Source organism: Oncorhynchus mykiss, chromosome 5 (assembly GCF_057628025.1).
Source record: "Oncorhynchus mykiss isolate SJ-2025 chromosome 5, ASM5762802v1, whole genome shotgun sequence".
Lineage (NCBI taxonomy): Eukaryota > Metazoa > Chordata > Actinopteri > Salmoniformes > Salmonidae > Oncorhynchus > Oncorhynchus mykiss.
The window spans coordinates 79,198,578-79,219,537 of record NC_143026.1 but is presented as its reverse complement, the minus strand read 5'-3'; the positions used below and the strand labels follow the sequence as shown (position 1 = coordinate 79,219,537).

The window sequence follows — 20,960 nt, the reverse complement described above, 5'->3', positions numbered from 1 at the left end:
AAGTCACAAAAAAACTGAGTAAAAGGGGGATACCTAGTCAGTTGTCCAATTGAACGTATTCAACTGAAATGTGTCTTCCGCAATTAACCCAACCCCTCTGAATCAGAGGTGCGGGGGGCTGCCATAATCGACATCCACGTCTTCGGCGCCCGCAAAAGCAAAAAAGATAAGTATTTCAAATAATTTGGGAGCAGTACAAATTGTAACGACAGATACAGTAATTATTTTAACATTCCTTGAGGCAATATACATTTTTACAAGTAAATTATTTGGATTCAGCTTTGTCGTCAAGCTTCAAGCTTAAGGTGTTATGGCCCCATTGTTGAAAAGGAGTAAAGTGGGAGGCCAAAGTACCAGATACCAAATGGAGCCTCGGGTACTAAATTACTTGGGAGAGGGATGAAGGGGCTTCTGCCCAACTCATCTGTAGGAACACAAGATGAGGCCAACGGACAGGACTGTTTGCATTTGGGGCTCTCTCACCTCATCCCTGCTTGCAGTTTCTCCATGTCAACTTTGCGCTGCTCTGCGTTGGCCTGTGAGCGTCTCAATCGGTCTCGTAGCTCCTGCAGGTGGTCCAGTGTGTCCACCAGTTCTCCCTTCACCGTCTTCATCTGGCTCTCCAGCAGCTGGGTGCGGTGGAGGGAGTTCCTCCTGTCCTTCCTGGTGAAACGCACCTTCTCCTCCAGATCCTGGACTGAACCGGACAAGGCCCAGAGAACAAGGTTAGAGACATCACTCAGAGAAAGAGATCTCCAGATAAAGCCTAGTCCTCGACGAGATTCTGAACACGCATTTTAATCAAGGACTCTGCTTAATCTGTGACCTGGAAAGTGGCCCCTAAAGACACAGACTCTCAGACAAAGAAGATCTAAAAGCTGCAAAAATACACAGGGATAGCATCAGAACAGTTACTTACGCTGTAAAGTTAATTGCTCTCAAAAGTAGATACTTGTATAAATCAAATTCTATCCTCCTGATTCCTGCTTACAAGCAAAAATTAAAGCAGGATACACCAGTGACTAGATAAATAAAGAAGAGGTCAGGAGCAGGACTCTAACACGGAAGCTTTTAACAAATCCCGCTATGCCCTCCGACAAACCATCAAACAGGCAAAGCGTCAATACAGGATTATGATCGAGTCGTACTACACCGGCACTGACACTCGTTGGATGTGGCAGGCCCTGCAAACCATTACAGACTACAAAGGGAAGCACAGCCGAGAGCTGCCCAGTGACACGAGCCTCCCGGATGAGCTAAACTACTTCTATGCTCACCTTGAGGCAAATAACACTGAAACATGCAAGAGAGCACCAGCTGTACCTGAAGAGTGTGATCACGCTCTCCGCAGCCGATGTGAGTAAGACTTTTAGACAGGTCAACATTCACAAGGCCACAGGACCAGACGGATTACCAGGACGTGTACTGCGAGCACGCACTGAACAACTAGCAAGTGTCTTCACTGACATTTTCAACCTCTCCCTGTCTGAGTAGGTAATACCAACATGTTTTAAGCAGACCACCATAGTGCCTGTGCCCAAGAACACTAAGGTAACCTGCCTAAATGACTACTGACCCGTAGTACTCACATCTGTCGCCATGAAATGCTTTGAAAGGCTGGTCATGGCTCACATCAACACCATCATCCCAGAAACCCTAGACCCACTCCAATTTCCATACCGCCCCAACAGATCCACAGATGATGCAGTCTCTATTGCACTCCACACTGCCCTTTCCCACCTGGAAAAAAGGAACACCTATGTGAGAACGCTATTCATTAACTACAGCTCAGCGTTCAACCCCATAGTGCCCTCCGAGCTCATCTATAAGCGAAGGACCCTGGGACTAAACACCTCCCTCTGCAACTGGATCCTGAACTTCCTTGATGTGCTGCCCTCAGGTGGTAAGGGTAGGTAACAACACATCCGCCACACTGATCCTCAACACAGGGGCCACTCAAGGGTGCGTGCTCAGCCCCCTCCTGTACTCCCTGTTCACTCATGACTGCACGGCCAGGCACGACTGCAACACCATTATTAAATTTGCCGATGACACAACAGTGGTAGGCCTGATCACGACAACAACGAGACAGCCTAAAGGGAGGAGGTCAGAGACCTGGCCGTGTGGTGCCAGGACAACCTCTCCCTCAACGTGATCAAGACAAAGGAGATGATTGTGGACATGATTGGCATGTGTCCTCAGATACTCAAAAGGTTCTACAGCTGCACCATCGAGCATCTGGTTGCATCACTGTCTGGTATGGCTACTGCTCAGCCTCCGACCGCAAGGCACTACAGAGGGTAGTGCGAACAGCCCAGTACATCACTGTGGCCAAGCTTCTTGTCATCCAGGACCTCTATACCAGGTGTCAGAGGAAGGCCCTAAAAATTGTCAAAGACTCCAGCCACCCTAGGCATAGACTGTTCTCTCTTCTACCACCCGGCAAGCGGTATCGGAGCGCCAAGTCTAGGTCCAAGATGCTTCTAAACAGCTTCTACCCCCAAGCCATAAGACTCTTGAACATCTAGTCAAATGGCTACCCAGACTATTCACATTGCGCCCCCTCCCCTCCCCACACCACTCTGTTGTAATCTATGCATAGTCACTTTAACTCTACCTACATGTACATACTACCTCAACTAACCGGTGCCCTTGTACATTGACTCTGTACTGGCACCCCCCTGGATATATTGTTATTTTTTTACTGCTCCTCTTTAATTACTTGTTACTTTCATCTCTTATTCTTATCTGTATTTTTTGAAACTGCACTGTCAGTTAAGGGCTCGTAAGTAAGCATTTCACTGTAAGGTGTAATTCACTGTAAGGTGTAATTCAGGTGTAATTTCACTGTAACCTGTTGTATTCGTCACATGTGACTAATAAAATTTGATTTCAACACAGACAGTTACTTACTCTGCAAAGTTAATTGTTATCAAAAGTTGATACTTGTATATTGAGTTGACTATAGAATCATGAGGACCATAATGGAAATTAGCCTCCAGGCTTTTTAATTTTTTTTGTTGTATGCATCTGAAGCAGCCTAATACTTACCCAATAATTATCCAATAAATTAAATCAATCAATCATCAAGGGCACATGCACTGTCACAAAACTACACTTAAAAAAAGGGTTATTCATTTGTCCCCATAGGAGAACACTTTTTGGTTCCAGGTAGAACCCTTTGATGGTGAAAAAGGTTCTACTTACTTAGAACCTGTTAGTGGTATAAGGGATCCTGTAAGGGTTCCATGTAGAACAGGAATGGGCAATTATTTTGGCTCAAGGGCCACATTGGGATTTCAAAATTCAGCAGAGGGCCACACAGATTTTCTCTCTCAATGTTAATTAAAAAGCCATTTGCGGGCCAGAAAAAAAGGCATGTAGGTCCATTCTAAATTCTACATACTTTCTATTTCGTTTTAGACATTCAAGATTGGCCTGGAGTGTTTATCCCAAAATAATTTGGGGGGTTGAATGGGCTCACAGGCCGGATCCAAAGTTTGCCCACCCCTGACGTAGAACCATGTATTAGTGAAAAGGTTCTACTTGGAACAAAAAAAAATAGTACCTTTCACAGGGTTCTCCCAACCTATGGACACAATTGAAGAACACTATGGTTCTAGGTACCACCTTTTCTAAGAGTACATTTTAATCCTTCTATGATAGTTTATCTATATAACCAAAAAAATGCAGTTCTCATGCATTTCAGAGAACAAAGCTCAGTGAATTAAAGTAAGGATATTGATACAGACCCATATTGTCTCGGTTGTCCCGCCCTTTACTTTCCATACCAGACTCTGTCTTCTTGTCCAGCTTTCCTCTGGTCTCAGCTAGCATCTCCTCCATCTTAGAGAGCTGTAAGGCCTTGGTGTCGCTGTCTCTCCGTAGAAGCAGCATCTGCTGCTCTCGCTCACTCAGCTCTCCCTGAACCTTATTCATGTCCTCTGACAACTGCCTGCAGGACAGGACACAGACAAATCCTGGCTCTCAACAACAGGAGCACAAGGCTACTGGGAACGCTATGTCTGTAAACTGTCACACTAAAGTCGCTTGCACTGATAATTGGCAACGCAGAAACCAAGTGAGTATAACGAAAGGTTTGCGATGCCTGGAGAAGTATAACAGTGATATTCTGAGTGTCCTGGTTCCCTGGCCTGTACTGGTCAGGATGGAACATCTCTAAGCTTTTCCTTCTACTGGTCTATAGTATGTTGTGTTTGTTCTCCGGTTGATATTTTGGGGATGGGCTATCTAGACTGCTTATATACCCCTAACAGAGAGCACAGTCGCCCAACAACAAATACTGAGTACAGAGCATTATAATCAGACAAGTCATAAGACCGGCTTCACCAGTCTCCACAAGCCCTGCAGCTAACTGACATTATACACACAACCAGACATTAGGATCAATGTTGAAGGAGAACATTTAACTCAGTACAAGTCTATTTAGGAAAGCCATTATTCACGAAAATGACAAACATGACAGTTGGAGATACCAGGGTCAAAGTAACTCAAGGAGTTAAGCTGGCCATATCAAATGCATTCCCAGCTTCTCAGCAGCTGAAAGAGGCCTTATAATGCAGCCAACCAACAACAACCAATAGAGCGCTCTGACAACTATCGACTATAAACAAACAGCTGATATTACACAACTACTTAAGGTCCAATCCAATGTTAAGATGTCCATTCCACTGTATCCTGTTCGGTCTTTCGTAAGTATTGTATGTTGTCAAAACCTGCATCTTTACAAAGGCATCTAGTTTAATGAAACCCAAATGGGATCTTAAATTAAACTGTCTAATTCCTGATAAGGAGTTATGTTTATATGGACTTCCCCTTACTGCAGGCAGGCAGGTGTTTGACTTTGCTTCATTTGACTCCTAATCACTAGACTGGTGCAATCAGTAACTAGCTTGATTAGTACAAGACAAGACTTATCACTTGGTGAGGGGTGATGGAAGTCTGATGTTGATAGAACTTCCATCCACCAACTCTTGAATGAAGCTTTACTGTGGGGTCTGAGCATTGGTAAAAAGCTATACTTGGAATTGTAGCTATAATTGTTATTACAGTATTATAACATTTAAGAACAACAAGCAGCCTTGTCTCAGTAGAGTAAATCAAAATGATACATTTAATAGCGGCAGTGTGTGTGCAGTGTTGTAAAGTGCAGTTCTTGGCAGTAGAGTAGTGTAGTATAGAGTAAAGCAGACCAACATGTTCCCCTGGTGGCACCAGCCCATGATTTGTTTGCATCAAATATTTTTCACAGTTCACACAATTTAAAACATTTGTAATCATCTTAAAAGTCAAAGTGCTTTGACAACTGAGATGGTAATAAACAAGTTTATTTATGTATGTATTTATCTAACATGTCCCTGAAAGAATGCATGATTCAAGATATTCTGCTACCTAATCCAGTGAATGTCGTGAATTTTGGTTTGACAAATAAGCTATTGTTACATTTTACTGTTAAAATAGGTCTCCAGAATGTTCTGAATTGTATTTTGTTCAATAGAGACAATCTTCCCTACATCTTTACATGTGCACTTATATTCTAGGCTCATTTATTTGGGGCTAATTCACCACCTGAGTACACAAAATCTGAAAACACATTAGCTTGATCGGTAACACTAAACATAATACCCAATGCTGGCAGCCATGTATTAATCTAACAGTAAATGTCAAGTACAAAAAAACTTTGCAGTTGTAACCTACAGCTCAATTATGCCTATGCAATAGCCAATGCGCAACATTTCACACACTCTGTATCAAAGCCATATCAAATTTCTTGGTTGAAGAATAGTTGCTATTGAGGTCAAAATTGAGAGATCAGAAATAAAAAGGATACCTACAGAAAGCTGAGAACCTCCCCTCTTCAACTGTAACAACAGGATAGCTGTGTTTTCCCCAGCAATTGGATTTAAAAAATCTGAACACTTTTTTTCCCCCAGGAGCATTTTGTTTCCTGGGAAAGGAGAGTGGCTCACTCATCATAGCCGTAGTCCCCAGCAAAACATGCACAGCCACAGGGCAGGAATCATGTGGATAATGGACTTTACCGTTTGACCAAATCATGGTTAAATCTTGAGTGAGGTGAAAAACTAATGTGACCAGCAAAAAAATAAACAGGCACCCTAGTGTCTAATTTAAAATTGGTGTTACACTGCCAAGTCAAACATTCAAACACAAGAGTTTGTCACAGTTTCGAACCCTGGTAGAGTACAGTAACATAGATTAGAGTAGAGTCGAGTAGCATAGATTAGAACCGAGACGAGTAGAGGGAGTAAAAACTAGTCTCACGTGACAGAGTTGGAGAGTTGCAGGGCTTCTCTCTCATGTCTCGCTGCCTGCTGACTAGCCTCCTGCAATCCCTCTATGGCCTCCTGGGCTCTCTGGTCTCTCCTCTTCAGCTCTTTGAAGGCTAACACCTTCTCTTTCTCCAGGTCCTTCTCCAAGCGGCCCACCTGGAGGAACACACACCACACAGTGTGTGAATTGAACACTCTCAACTCACCTCCAAACCGTGATAATAAAATGGTCTGCTAAACTGTACTGAAAATTTGAACAAATACTTACTTTTTACCCACTATACCAGGGTTCCCCAACTGGCGGTGGTTTTATTTGGCCCCCAAGTTTTCTAAGCATCTTTAAAAATCATTGTTGAACATAAAATACTGTAAAAACACCAGGAAATCAGCTCCAAGTGATTTTAAGTTTGGAAATCTGTACCCAAGTATTCCCATGCATAGAGGCACGTGATCATATACAAATGTAAGCAATGTTTGAAATTATTATGTTTTAGTCAAATATTATATCTGTTTAGGCTTCTTGTGGTCAAATTGTAGTCTACAAATTATGTTCCGGCCCCCCTGACCATCTGCTCAAGAAACGGCCTGCACTATAGTCAGCCCCTGCAAGCCGAAAGTAATCAGTTTGAACACAGGAATCTGTCTAAACAATTAGGCTTTTCAAAACACTCATGAACAGCATGAGCAGCAAGCATGCACACATAAACAGATATGAGCTCTATTTTATTAACTCTGCTGGGCCCTTAAGAGGAAGTTCAGGCTGGCCCACAAAAGCTGGCTTTGCACATAAAGAACTGTACCAGTTAAAGCAATGTAGAATGTTTCAAAATAGGGACATTTGTATTGCATCTCAAACTCAAACATTAGATATGACAACTGCAGCTCACGCGCTCTAGTAGTTGATTTATTCATTCGCCGAGTTCAATTAAAACTGTAATGTTCTATGTACTGCTGTGTTGTGTTTAATGTTCAATCTCTAATGCTGGTTTGCTCATTATGTTGTATGTAACTTACAGGCTGTGGAAATAATGTTCCTCTCTGAGGACAGTAAAGTATCTGTCTACCTGCTCCAGTAACAGCGCCTGTCTGTCCTCTAGCTCCGCCACACGGGAGGTGCTCTCCTGCAGCATGGTCTGCTGTCTCTGGACGGTGTGCTGCAGCTGCAAGTTCTGCTCACTGGAGCTCTGACACACCAGAGAGCTACCCCTCATCTCCGCCTGCAGAGCCTCCACCTGGGGACAGAGTACGCTGGAACTGCCTGTTTGAACTTCACTAGTCTTCATCCATACACTTTACAAGTTGGAAATGTATTTCATTTTTGTTTCACATCCTAGATTTTTGGGTCTCACATCCTTCACATTGTTCCCAAATTCCTCAGTGCCAGTCTGCTCTCCTGCCCACTCCTTATGGAATGGTCATGCCACACATTGTCATGTTCAGCTTGAGAAGAAGTGACAAGGAGTTGGCAAGAGAGCAAAAACAGATCTGGGACCAGACTACAACATCCCACCCACAGATATCACACAATGTGTCTGGAATGTTGTAAGTGTTTCACAGGAAATAAAAGCAAGGTGAAGGTCTTCATGTTCTACTTCTTTAGCGTTTGTCTCCAGCTCTCTCTCGTAGCGTCCCTTCACTCCCTTTATCTGTAGCATACAGTCGCTCAACTCATCCTGGCATGTTGTCAGGGCTGTCTCCAAAAACCTCACCTGCAACAGGACCGATACAGGAAAAAGTCTGATTTAGTTGATAACTAAATTGCCATAGCATGTGTTTTCATAAGGACTGACCTTGGTAGTATACTCTGTTGCCTGCACTCTGAGAGCTCTCAAGGCCTCCTGGTCTTGAATGGCTCTCGTCTCTGTATCCTAGGAAGTGACAGGATTATAGCACTAGTCAGATTAATATTGAGATGCCCAGCTGTGTCGTTCTGTCAAACTCAATGACGTGGGTGTGATTTATAAATCTGAAGATCTACAGTGTATTCGGAAAGTATTCAGACCCCTTGACTTTTTACATTTTGTTACGTTACAGCCTTATTCTAAAGTTGACAAAATAGTTTTCTTCCTCATCAATCCACACACAATACCCCATAATGACAAAGCAAAAACAGGTTTTTAGAAATATTTGCAAATGTATTAAAAATAAACTGAAACATTTACATAAGTATTCAGACCCTTTATTCAGTACTTTGTTGAAGCATATTTGGCAGCGATTACAGCCTTGAGTCTTTTTGGGTATGATGCTACAAGCTTGGCACTGTATTTGGGGAGTTTCTCCCATTCTTCTCTGCAGATCCTCTCAAGCTCTGTCAGATTGGATGGGGAGCATCACTGCCCAACTATTTTCAGGTCTCTCCAGAGATATTCGATGGGGTTCACGTCCGGGCTCTGGCTGGGCCACTCAAGGACATTCTGAGACTTGACCCGAAGCCACTCCAGCGTTGTCTTGGTTGTGTGCTTAGGGTCATTGTCCTGTTGGAAAGTGAACCTTCGCCCCAGTCTGAGGTCCTGAGCGCTCTGGAGCAGGTTTTCATCAAGGATCTCTCTGTACTTTGCTCAGTTCATCTTTCCTTCGATCCTGACTACTCTCCCTGTCCATGTAGCTGAAAAACATCCCCACAGCATGCTGCCACCACCATGCTTCACTGTAGGGATGGTGCCAGGTTTCCTTCAGACGTGACGCTTGGCATTGATGCCAAAGAGTTCAATCTTGGTTTCATCAGACCAGAGAATCTTGTTTCTCATGGTCCGAGAGTCCTTTAGGTGCCTTTTGGCAAACTCCAACGGGCTGTCATGTGCCTTTTACTGACGAGTGGCTTCCGTCTGGCCACACTACCATAAAGGCCTGATTGGTGGAGTGCTGCAGAGATGGAAGAAACTTCCAGAAGTGCAACCATCTCCACAGAGGAACTCTGGAACTCTGTCAGAGTGACCATTGAGTTCTTGGTCACCTCCCTGACCAAGGCCCTTCTCCCCCGATTGCTCAGTTTGGCAAGGCAATCAGCTTGAGGAAGTCTAGGTGGTTCCAAACGTCTTCCATTTAAGAATGATGAGGCCACTGTGTTCTTGGGGACCTTCAATGCTGCAGAAATGTTTTGGTACCCTTCCCCAGATCTGTGCCTCGACACAATCCTGTCTCGGAGCTCTACGGACAATTCCTTCGACCTCATGGCTTGGTTTTTGCTCTGTCAACTGTGTGACCATATATTAGACAGATGTGCCTTTCCAAATCATGTCCAATCAATTGAATTTACCACAGGTGGACTCTAATCAAGTTGTAGAAACATGTCAAGGATGATCAATGGAAACAGGACACACCTGAGCTCAATTTCTAGTCTCATAGCAAAGGGTCTGAATACTTATGTAAAAAACCTGCTTTAGCTTTGTCATTACGTGGTATTGTGTTTAGATTGAGGGAAAAAATATATTTAATCCGTTTTAGAATAAGGCTGTAACGTAACAAAATGTGGGAAAAGTCTAAGGGTCTGAATACTTTCCGAACGCACTCTAGGTAAAGGTAATGTGAGGTGTGTGTATGGGGCAGACATACATGCGTGAGCTGGTTGAGGGAGGTCTGAAGTCTCTCTGCTCTGTGCTGGGCCTCCTGTCTCTCATGCTGGGCTGAAGACAAGTCTTTCTCCAGCTCTGCTTTCTGAGAGTGCAACTGTACAGGACAGGCAGACATAAAATCACATGAAACAGGCAGGAAACACAAGTATCTTTGCAGGTGCCCAAACATCTACTATACTGTAAGTTAAAGCTGAAATTCAGAATAAGGTGAAACAGTGCCACTTCACCCCCAGCGCATGTTATAGTTTTGTCAATGAAACAGAGTAGAGGAGCATCCAGCATCGTGGCAAAATATTTTCACAGTACATACTCTGCAGTTCTATCACAAGTACGATGGGCAATGATGTGCGAAGGAAAACCGTTGTTGCGGTTTTCTTCCGTCGAAGGAGAGGAGGACCAAAATGCAGTGAAAACCCAAAACAGCCCTATCTGGTGCAAACAAACACAGAGACAGGAACAATCACCCATGAAACACTCAAAGAATATGGCTGCCTAAATATGGTTCCCAATCAGAGACAACGATAAACACCTGCCTCTGATTGAGAACCACTCCAGGCAACCATAGACTTTTCTAGACAACTCCACTCACCACAATCCCATAACCTACAAAAAAACCCTAGACAAAACCAACACATAATTCACCCATGTCACACCCTTGCCTGACCAAAATAATAAAGACAACACAAAATACTAAGACCAGGGCGTGACAACCGTGGTCGTTGTTTGCAGTAACATCACAAACGGACGTGGCAGTTTCACCTAGTATACGGATTCCAGCTTTCATGTATAACTATTCTAAGACTGAAAGTATGTAAAGTTCATGGAATTGCTTATTGTAACCTTGGGTGACTTTTATGAACAGTCAAGTGTGAATAAAGGAATACAATACATGTATCCTCTCACCATTTTGATTTGATCCTGTAGCTCCTTACGTTGCTCTGAGCCAACTCTCTGAGTCTCCTCCAACTCCTGCTGGAAATCCCTCTTCTTCAAGTCCAGAGTGGTTTTAAAGTGCTGGATACTGCTGCTCTTCTCCTACGTTTCAAACCAGAGACTTCATCAACTAACTAATTAGCCAACTTAAATATAACAGCCTGTGTGTGTGAAAGGACGTGTATGTGAGTTAAGAGAGAGAACTGGGTCTGTCTCAATCAAAAGGCAGGGAGGCATCCTTGTGGATTTAGACAGACCCAACATGTGTAAGTGAAAGCACGTGTGTGTTTAGTGACAACAGTCTGTTTAGTGTAGCCTACTTCAGCATTTGATAGATTAGTGACAACACAATTTCTTTTCAGTGAGTGTGTTGAGCACGTCACCATTACCAGCAGGTTCTGCTCCAACTCAGTGGTCTTCTCTACAGCCTGTGAAAGTCCTGCATCTTTCTTCTCTAACTGTTGCACTGTAGTTGCCAGGCAGACGTTCTTCCTCCTTAACTGCAATAGAACACATTCACCTCTAGGGACAGACATCTCTCATACTGTATACAACAAGTTATCTTTAGTTTCAGGCACTGGTTTAAGGCCTTATTGCTCTGATTCTGTGAGTGAGACCCTTACTTGTTCTGGTATGTGACATTATGTAACTCAGATTCCTTTGAGATACTGCCTTCCTTGATTTGAGACCACTCATAGCGAAAATGGTGGTACAGTAGAATATTCCCTGTGTCCATCTTTACCTCTCTCTCCAGCTGGTTAATTTGTACTGTCCTCTCCTGCAGCTCTGTGTGTAGTTTCTGAAGCTGGAGGTCTCTCTGGTTCATGTTGTTCTGTAGGGTAGTCATCTCCTCCTGTGTCTGCCTTAGTCTCTCCTGCAGGCCCAGGACGAGAGCCGCCTGTTATACGTGAAATATATGTGAAAAGCTGTTATACAGTTATACGTGAAAGCTGGAATCTGTACTTGGGGAAACTGCCACGTCCGTTTGCAATACAACATTCACCACCAGGGGACAGACATCAGTCACACATACAGTACACCAGGGGTTCTCAAACTTGTTGGGACCCCCTCATAATCAGATCACAACTCTAGTGAGATAAAACATAGCAATCAATGAGTTTTACTAGGACTTCAGCAGTGCATAGACGGACAAACCACGTTTCGAGCCTTGGGTAGGAACATTTTAAAGGCCCCCCAATTGGCATCAGATAGAAAATGTGGCAGTTTTCAAACTAATTTCCTACAATTCTACACATTTTATCATGTGGCAGATATTTTGTTGCAGCTTTAAAGCTATTAAAATTTCACGAGGTAAAGAGAAAATTGCAGTTTTAAAGCTTGAATTACAAGTGCATTTCTATTTTTTTTTATTTACATTTTTGGGGGAATACAAGAAGTATTGAGTTGAAAAAATATATAAATTGGTGGAGAACTGTTGCAACCAATATCCCTGTGAGCCTCCCAGGCACATGTTGCCCAGGGTTAAGAACATAAAATTGTAAATTAATAATATTACATTGTATTACACCCTCTAAAATTATTCCGCCGATCCATTGGCCAAAATGTGTATAATCTGCTGTTAGTAATATATATATATATATATATATATACACACACACACACACACACACACACACACACACACACACACACACACACACACACATTTTAAAGAGAATAATACATATACAGTACCAGTCAAAAGTTAGGACACACCTACTCATCCGTCTAATCTTTATTTTTACTATTTTCTACATTGTAGAATTATTGTGAAGACATCAAAACTATGAAATAACACATATGGAATCACATAGTAACCAAAAGAGTGTAAAACAAATTTGACAAAGTATTCACCCTTTGCCTTGATGACAGCTTTGCACACGCTTGGCATTCTCTCAACCAGCTTCATGAGATAGTCACCTGAAATTCATTTAAATTAACAGCAGTGCCTTGTTAAAAGTTAATTTGTGGAATTTATTTCGTTCTTAATGCGTTTGAGCCAATCAGTTGTGTCTGGGTTCGCGCCCAGGCTCTGTCGCAGCCAGCTGCGACCGGGAGGTCCGTGGAGCGACGCACAATTGGCCTAGCGTCGACCGGGTTAGGGAGGGTTTGGCCGGTAGGGATATCCTTGTCTCATCGCGCACCAGCGACTCCTGTGGCGGGCCGGGTGCAGTGCACGCTAACCAAGGTCGCCAGGTGCACGGTGTATCCTCCGACACATTGGTGCGGCTGGCTTCCGGGTTGGATGCGCGCTGTGTTAAGAAGCAGTGTGGGTTGTTTTGGAGGACGCATGGCTTTCGACCTTCGTCTCTCCCGAGCCCGTACGGGAGTTGTAGCGATGAGACAAGATAGTAATTACTAACAATTGGATACCACGGAATTGGGGAGAAAAGGGGGTAAAAAATATATATATATATATTTAAAAAAAAGACATGAAGGTCAGTCAATGCGAAAAATTTCAAGAACTTTGACATTTTCTTCAAGTGCAGTCGCAAAAACAATCAAGCGCTATGAAGAAACTGGCTCTCTGGAAGACAGCCACAGGAAAGGAAGACCCAGGGTTACCTCTGCTGCATGGAATCATATAGTAACCAAAAGTATTAAACATATTGTATATTTTAGATTCTTCAAAGTAGCCAACCTTTGCCTTGATGACAGCTTTGCACACTCTTAGCATTATCTCAACCAGCTTCACCAGGAATGTGTTTCCAACAGTCATGAAGGAGTTCCCACATATGCTGAGCACTTGTTGGCTGATTATCCTTCACTCTGCGGTCCAACTCATCCCGAACCATCTCAATTGTGTTGAGGTCGGGTGATTTGTGGAGGACAGGTAATGTGATGTAGCCCTCCATCACTCTTTCTTTGTCAAATAGCCCTTACACAGCCTGGAGGTGTGTTGGGTCATTGTCCTGTTGAAAAACAAATGATAGTCCCACTAAGCACAAACCAGATGGGATGGCGTATTGCTGCAGAATGCTGTGGTAGGCATGCTGTTAAGTGTGCCTTGAATTCTAAATAAGTCACTGAGTGTCACCAGCAAAGCACCCCCACACCATCACACCGCCTCCTCCATTCGACAGATTTCCACCGGTCTAATGTCCATTGCTCGTGTTTCTTGGCCCAAGCAAGTCTTCTTATTATTGGTGTTCTTTAGTAATGGTTTCTTCGCAGCAATTCAACCATGAAGGCCTGATTCACGCAGACTCCCCTGAACAGTTGATGTTGAGATGTGACTGTTACTTGAACTCTGAAGAATTTATATGGGCTGCAATCTGAAGTGCAGTTAACTCTAATGAACTTATCCTCTGCAGCAAAGGTAACTCTGGGCCTTCCTTTCCTGTGGCGGTCCTCATGAGAGCCAGTTTTATCATAGCGCTTGATGGTTTTTGCGACTGCACTTGAAGAAAATGTCAAAGTTCTTGAAATGTTCCACATTGACTGACCTTCATATGTCTTAAAATAATGATGGACTGTAATTTCTCTTTGCATATTTGAGCTGGACTTGCCATAATATGAACTTGGTCTTTTACCAAATAGTGCATTTTTCTGTATACCACGCCTACCATGTCACAACACAACTGATTGGCTCAAACGCATTAAGGAATTCCACACATTAACAAGGCTCACCTGTTAATTGAAATGCATTCCAGGTGAATTCCTCATGAAGCTGGTTGAGAGAATGCCAAGTGTGTGCAAAGCTGTCATCAAGGCAAAGGGTGGCTACTTTGAAAAATCTCAAATATAAAATATATTTGGATTTGTTTAACACTTTTTTGGTTACTACATGATTCCATATATGTTATTACATAGATTTGATGTCTTCACTATTATTCTACAATGTTGAAAATAAAGAAAAATCCTTGAATGAGTAGGTATGGCCAAATTTTGACTGGTACTGTATGTATGCATATATGACATACACACTACCATTCAAAAGTTTGGGGTCACTTAGAAATGTCCTTGTTTTCTTGTCCATTAAAATAACATCAAATTGATCAGAAATACAGTGTAGACATTGTTAATGTTGTAAATTACTATTGTAGCTGGAAACAGCTGATTTTATATGGAATATCTACAAAGGCGTAAAGAGGCCCATTAACAGCAACCATCACTCCTGTGTTCCAATGGCACGTTGTGTTAGCTAATCTAAGTTGATCATTTTAAAAGGCTAATTGATCATTAGAAAACATAATTGCAAAAGGGTTAGCACAGCTGAAAACTGTTGTTCTCATTAAATAAGCAATACAACTGACCTTTAGACTAGTTGATTATCTGGAGCATTAGCATTTGTGGGTTCGATTATTGGCTCAAAATGGCCAGAAACAAAAGACTCACAAGTTTCAGAAGAAAGTCCAGAAGGCTATTCCATGCGAGAAAGGACAGCATCCCAGAGTCGCCTCTTCACTGTTGATGTTGAGACTGGTGTTTTGCCGGTACTATTTAATGAAGCTGCCAGTTGAGGACTTGTGAGGCGTCAGTTTCTCAAACTAGACACTAATGTACTTTTCCTCTTGCTCAGTTGTGCACCGGGGCCTCCCACTACTTTTCCTATTCTGGTAAGAGCCTGTTAAGCCTTTTCTGTTAAGGGAGTAGTACACAACGATGTACGAGATCTTCAGTTTCTTGGCAATTGTCGCATGGAATAGCCCCAATTTCTCAGAAAAATAATAGACTGACGAGTTTCAGAAGAAAGTTCTTTGTTTCTGGCCATTTTGAGCCTGTAATTGAACCCACATATTCTAATGCTCGAGATACTCAACTAGTCTAAAGAAGGCCAGTTGTATTGCTTATTAAATCAGCAGTTTTCAGCTGTGCTAACATAACTGCAAATGGGTTTTCTAATGATAAATTAGCCTTTTAAAATGATAAATTTGGATTAGCTAACACAACGTGCCATTGGAACACAGGAGTGATGGTAGCTGATAATGGGCCTCCGTACACCTACGTAGATATTCTATAAAAAAAGTCTGCCATTTCCAGCTACAATACTAATTTACAACATTGACAATGTCTACAGTGTATTTCTGATCAATTTTATGTTATTTTAATGGACCAACCTTTTTTGCTTTTCTTTCAAATACATGGACATTTCTAAGTGACCCCAAACTTTTGAATAGTAGTGTGGATACAGTTGAAGTCGAAGTTTACATACACTTAGGTTGGAGTCGTTAAAACTCATTTTTCAACCACTCCACATATTTCTTGTTGACAAACTATCGTTTTAGAAAGTCTGTTAGGTCATCTACTTTGCATGACAAGTCATTTCTCTAACAATTGTTTACACAGATTATTTAACTTATAATACACTGTATCACAATTCTAGTGGGTCAGAAGTATACATACACTAAGTTGATTGTGCCTTTAAACAGCTTGGAAAAATCCAGAAAATGATGTCATGGCTTTAGCAGCTTCTGATTGACTCAAATGATGTTAATTAGCCTATTGGAGGTGTACCTGTGGATGTACACTGCTCAAAAAAATAAAGGGAACACTAAAATAACACATCCTAGATCTGAATGAATGAAATATTCTTATTAAATACTTTTTCTTTACATAGTTGAATGTGCTGACAACAAAATCACACAAAATGCCTTCCTCTTGCAGGAACTGCTGACACACTTCAGCCACATTGTCTTGCATTAGGAGGAACCCAGGGCCAACCGCACCAGCATATGGTCTCACAAGGGGTCTGAGGATCTCATCTCGGTACCTAATGGCAGTCAGGCTACCTCTGGCGAGCACATGGAGGGCTGTGCGGCCCCCCAAAGAAATGCCACCCCACACCATGACTGACTCACCGCCAAACCGGTCATGCTGGAGGATGTTGCAGGTAGCAGAACGTTCTCCACAGCGTCTCCAGACTGTCACGTCTGTCACATGTGCTCAGTGTGAACGTGCTTTCATCTGTAATGAGCACAGGGCGCCAGTGGCGAATTTGCCAATCTTGGTGTTCTCTGGCAAATGCCAAACGTCCTGCACGGTGTTGGGCTGTAAGCACAACCCCCACCTGTGGACGTCGGGCCCTCATACCACCCTCATGGAGTCGGTTTCTGACCGTTTGAGCAGACACATGCACATTTGTGGCCTGCTGGAGGTCATTTTGCAGGGCTCTGGTAGTGCTCCTCCTGCTCCTCCTTGCACAAATGCAGAGGTAGCGGTCCTGCTGCTGGGTTGTTGCCCTCCTACGGCCTCCTCCACGTCTCCTGATGTACTGGCCTGTCTCCTGGTAGCGCCTCCATGCTCTGGACACTACGCTGACAGACACAGCAAACCTTCTTGCCACAGCTCGCATTGATGTTCCATCCTGGATGAGCTGCACTACCTGAGCCACTTGTGTGGGTTGTAGACTCAGTCTCATGCTACCACTAGAGTGAAAGCACCGCCAGCATTCAAAAGTGACCAAAACAGCCAGGAAGCATAGGAACTGAGAAGTGGTCTGTGGTCACCACCTGCAGAACCACTCCTTTATTGGGGGTGTCTTGCTAATTGCCTATAATTTCCACCTGTTGTCTATTCCATTTGCACAACAGCATGTGAAATGTATTGTCAATCAGTGTTGCATCCTAAGTGGACAGTTTGATTTCACAGAAGTGTGATTGACTTGGAGTTACATTGTGTTGTTTAAGTGTTCCCTTTATTTTTTTGAGCAGTGTATTTCAAGGCCGACCTTCAAACTCAGTGCCTCCTTGCTTGACAAAATCAAAAGAAATCAGCCAAGACCTCAGAAAAATAATTGTAGACCTCAAGTCTGGTTCATCCTTGGGAGCAATTTCCAAACGCCTGAAGGTACCACATTCACCTGTACAAACAATAGTACGCAAGTATAAACACCATGGGACCTCGCAGCCTCATACCGCTCAGGAAGGAGACACGTTCTGTCTCCTAGAGGTGAATGTACTTTGGTGCGAAAAGTCCAAATCAATCCCAGAACAACAGCAAAGGACCTTGTGAAGATGCTGGAGGAAACGGGTACAAAAGTATCTATATCCACGGTAAAACGTGTCCTATATCAACAACCTGAAAAGCCGCTCAGCAAGGAAGAAGCCACTGCTCCAAAACCGCTATAAAAAAAAGCCAGACTACAGTTTGCAACTGCACATCTGGACAAAGATCGTACTTTTTGGAGAAATGTCCTCTGGTCTGATGAAACAAAAATAGAACGGTTTGGCCATAATGACCATCGTTATGTTTGGAGGAAAAAGGGGGAGGCTTGCAAGCCAAAGAACACCATCCCAACCGTGAAGCACGGGGGTGGCAGCATCATGTTGTGGGGGTGCTTTGCTGCAGGAGGGACTGGTGGACTTCACAAAATAGATGGCATCATGAGGTAGGGAAATTGTGGATATGTTGAAGCAACATCAAGACACCAGTCAGGAAGTTGAAGCTTGGTCACAAATGGGTCTTCCAAATGGACAATGACCCCAAGCATACTTTAAAAGTTGTGGCAAAATGGCTTAAGGACAACAAAGTCAAGGTATTGGAGTGGCCATCACAAAGCCCTGACCTCAAGCCTATAGGAAATTTGTGGGCAGAACTGAAAAAAACGTTTGCGAGCAAGGAGGCCTACAAACCTGACTCAATAACACCAGCTCTGTAAGGCGGAATGGGCCAAAATTCACCCAACTTATTGTGGGAAGCTTGTGGAAGGCTATCCGAAATGTTTGACCAAAGTTAAACTATTTAAAGGCAATGCTACCAAATACTAATTGAGTGTATGTGAACTTCTGACCCACTGGGAATGTGATGAAAGAAATAAAAGCTGAAATAAATCATTCTGACATTTCACATTCTTAAAATAAAGTGGTGATCCTAATTGACTAGGATAAAATGTCAGGAATTGTGAAAAGCTGAGTTTAAATGTATTTTTGCTAAGGTGTATGTAAACTTCCGACTTGAAATGTGTATGTATTTATCTGGCCGCAGATCTCAAAATTTATGACACTGGTATTTGACACTGTGTAACTCAGATTCCTTTGAGATACAGCCTTCTTCCTTGATTTGAGACCACTCATAATAAAAATGGTGGTACAGTACACTATTCATGTGTCCATCCTTACCTCTCTCTCCAGCTGGTTAATTTGTACTGTCCTCTCCTGCAGCTCTGTGTGCAGTTTCTGTAGCTGGAGGTCTCTCTGGTTCATGTTGTTCTGTAGGGCAGTCAGCTCCACCTGGGCCTGCCTTAGTCTCTCCTGCAGGTCCAGGGCTAGAGCTGCCTGCCTGACTCTCTCCTGCTCCACAGCATGCAACACAGGCAGCAGCTGCTGGTACTGCTCCCCTGACACACCGTAGACACAAAAAACAAACTGACCATTTTTTGGGAGGATACAAACATACTTTGCATTTTTCATGTGTATCCACAATGTTACAGCATGCAAGGAAGAGAGATATTGTTAGAGTTTACCTACTCTACTGTATACATGGCCTAAAGATGGAAGATTAGTTATGTGCTATACATTGAGTGTACAAAACATTAGGAAGACCTTCCTAATATTGAGTTGCACCCCTTTCTGCCTTCAGAACAGCCTCAATTCGTCAGGGCATGGGCACTACACAAATGTCGAAAGCTGACATGTTGACTCCAATGCTTCCCACAGTTGTGTCAAGATGGCTGGATGTCCTTTGGGTGGTGGACCATTCTTGATACACACAGGAAACTTGAGTATAAAAACCCAGCAGCATTGCAGTTCTTGACACAAACTGGTGCGCCTGGCACCTACTACAATACCCTGTAGGCACTTGCCCATTCACACTCTAAATGGAAAACATACGCAATTCATGTCTCAAGGCTTAAAAATCCTTCTTTAACCTGTCTCCTCCCCTTCATCTACACTGATTGAAGTGCTCTAACAAATGACATCAATAACGGATCATAGCTTTCACCTGGATTCACCCGTGTCAGGGAAAGAGCATGATAGTGTTTTGTACACTCAGTGTATACAGACTACAATATGATGTATAGTATTGAAGAGTATAAGCTAGGGAAATCACCTGGCTTGAGTTTGGGGACATCACAGAATGGAGCTGGCAGACAAGGCTTAGCACAGAGTGATCCCCCTCCACTCTATAACAAATATTTAGATCACTTTTACATAACAGTATAGTACATTTTGTCCACCATCATTGTCTGGAACAGAGTTGAGGGTATGCTGAGTTAGCAATAAGCAGGGTGCACTATGGTTTTATGGGGCATATACAGCATACAGAATATAGCATGTATAGACAATACACAGAGGGTATAGTTTGAGAGTGTAGTAGGGAGTATGCTCACCTCTCTAAGATGCAGCAGGCTGAGGATGGCCTCTAGGCTGGCCTGTTCAGCCTGGCTCTGCTGTGCTTCTCTCTGACAGTGCTCCAGTCTCTGCTCCTGGCTGGTAGTGAGGTGGCGTAGGTCCCTACACTCCTTCCTCAACACCTCTATGTCCTTCTCAACTATCTCCCTGTCACTCAGTCTTCTCTTCAGCTCCACAGCCTGGACAGAGGCCTCTTCCAGACGAGAACGCAACGTGGCGCTCTCTACACTCATCGCCTTGGCTCTGACCGACTCTTCCTTCAACTGGCTGGTCAGAGAGATTCCCAACTACTATTACGATAGGTATGTCCATCACAGTGGTATTAGTATTTTACTAACTACAACCAATCTCAACCATATCCACATATCATGGTTTTAAGCAAATCTGTCCTTTTTACACGGTCCTCCTCATCACATATGATTCAAGTGAAGTGTAACCACATAGATGAATTCATTTGAGATGAAAACACATTTTCAGAGGTTGATTCAGAAATTCATAAGTAAGCTATGACGAGCAGACACTTTAGTACCAACCCGATCAGCTGGTTCATTTCGGTCTTGTCCTGCTCTAGCTGAAGACACCTCCTCTCCCACACCACTCTCTCTTTATCACACTGGATAAGAGCCTCCTTCAGTCTGGCCTCGTTGTCCAACACCTATGGACCACAACACAGCATCCCGTTGCTATACAATCAAAGACTTCAATGTCTAAACCTAAGCAGCGCATTTCACCATGTACTGACAAGCATTTATTCTGAACAAACAGGCTTAAAATACATGTACATTCTTGTCATTTACATAGCTTGACTCGCCATTCGTCTTATTCCATACCTTCTTCAGTTTCTCAGACAT

General features: G+C 43.1%; 2 protein-coding genes across 2 annotated transcripts; both read right to left on the bottom strand.

Annotated features, from left to right (window-relative positions):
* Positions 1–396: 396 nt before the first annotated feature.
* Positions 397–7,725, bottom strand: LOC149983590 (cytoskeletal protein Sojo-like). Its single transcript, XM_090236072.1, has 4 exons — positions 7,376–7,725; positions 6,304–6,467; positions 3,753–3,955; positions 397–697 (listed from the first exon to the last, which is right to left on the bottom strand). The coding sequence occupies exons 1-4, from the start codon at positions 7,592–7,594 to the stop codon at positions 480–482; spliced, it is 804 nt and encodes a 267-aa protein (XP_090092198.1). The 5' UTR covers positions 7,595–7,725; the 3' UTR covers positions 397–479.
* LOC110523008 (coiled-coil domain-containing protein 18) lies at positions 7,650–20,960 on the bottom strand. Its single transcript, XM_090236705.1, has 11 exons — positions 20,940–20,960; positions 20,643–20,764; positions 20,088–20,376; positions 19,808–19,880; positions 18,904–19,094; positions 11,559–11,714; positions 11,206–11,316; positions 10,787–10,918; positions 9,864–9,977; positions 8,102–8,179; positions 7,650–8,020 (listed from the first exon to the last, which is right to left on the bottom strand). The coding sequence occupies exons 1-11, from the start codon at positions 20,958–20,960 to the stop codon at positions 7,808–7,810; spliced, it is 1,500 nt and encodes a 499-aa protein (XP_090092831.1). The 3' UTR covers positions 7,650–7,807.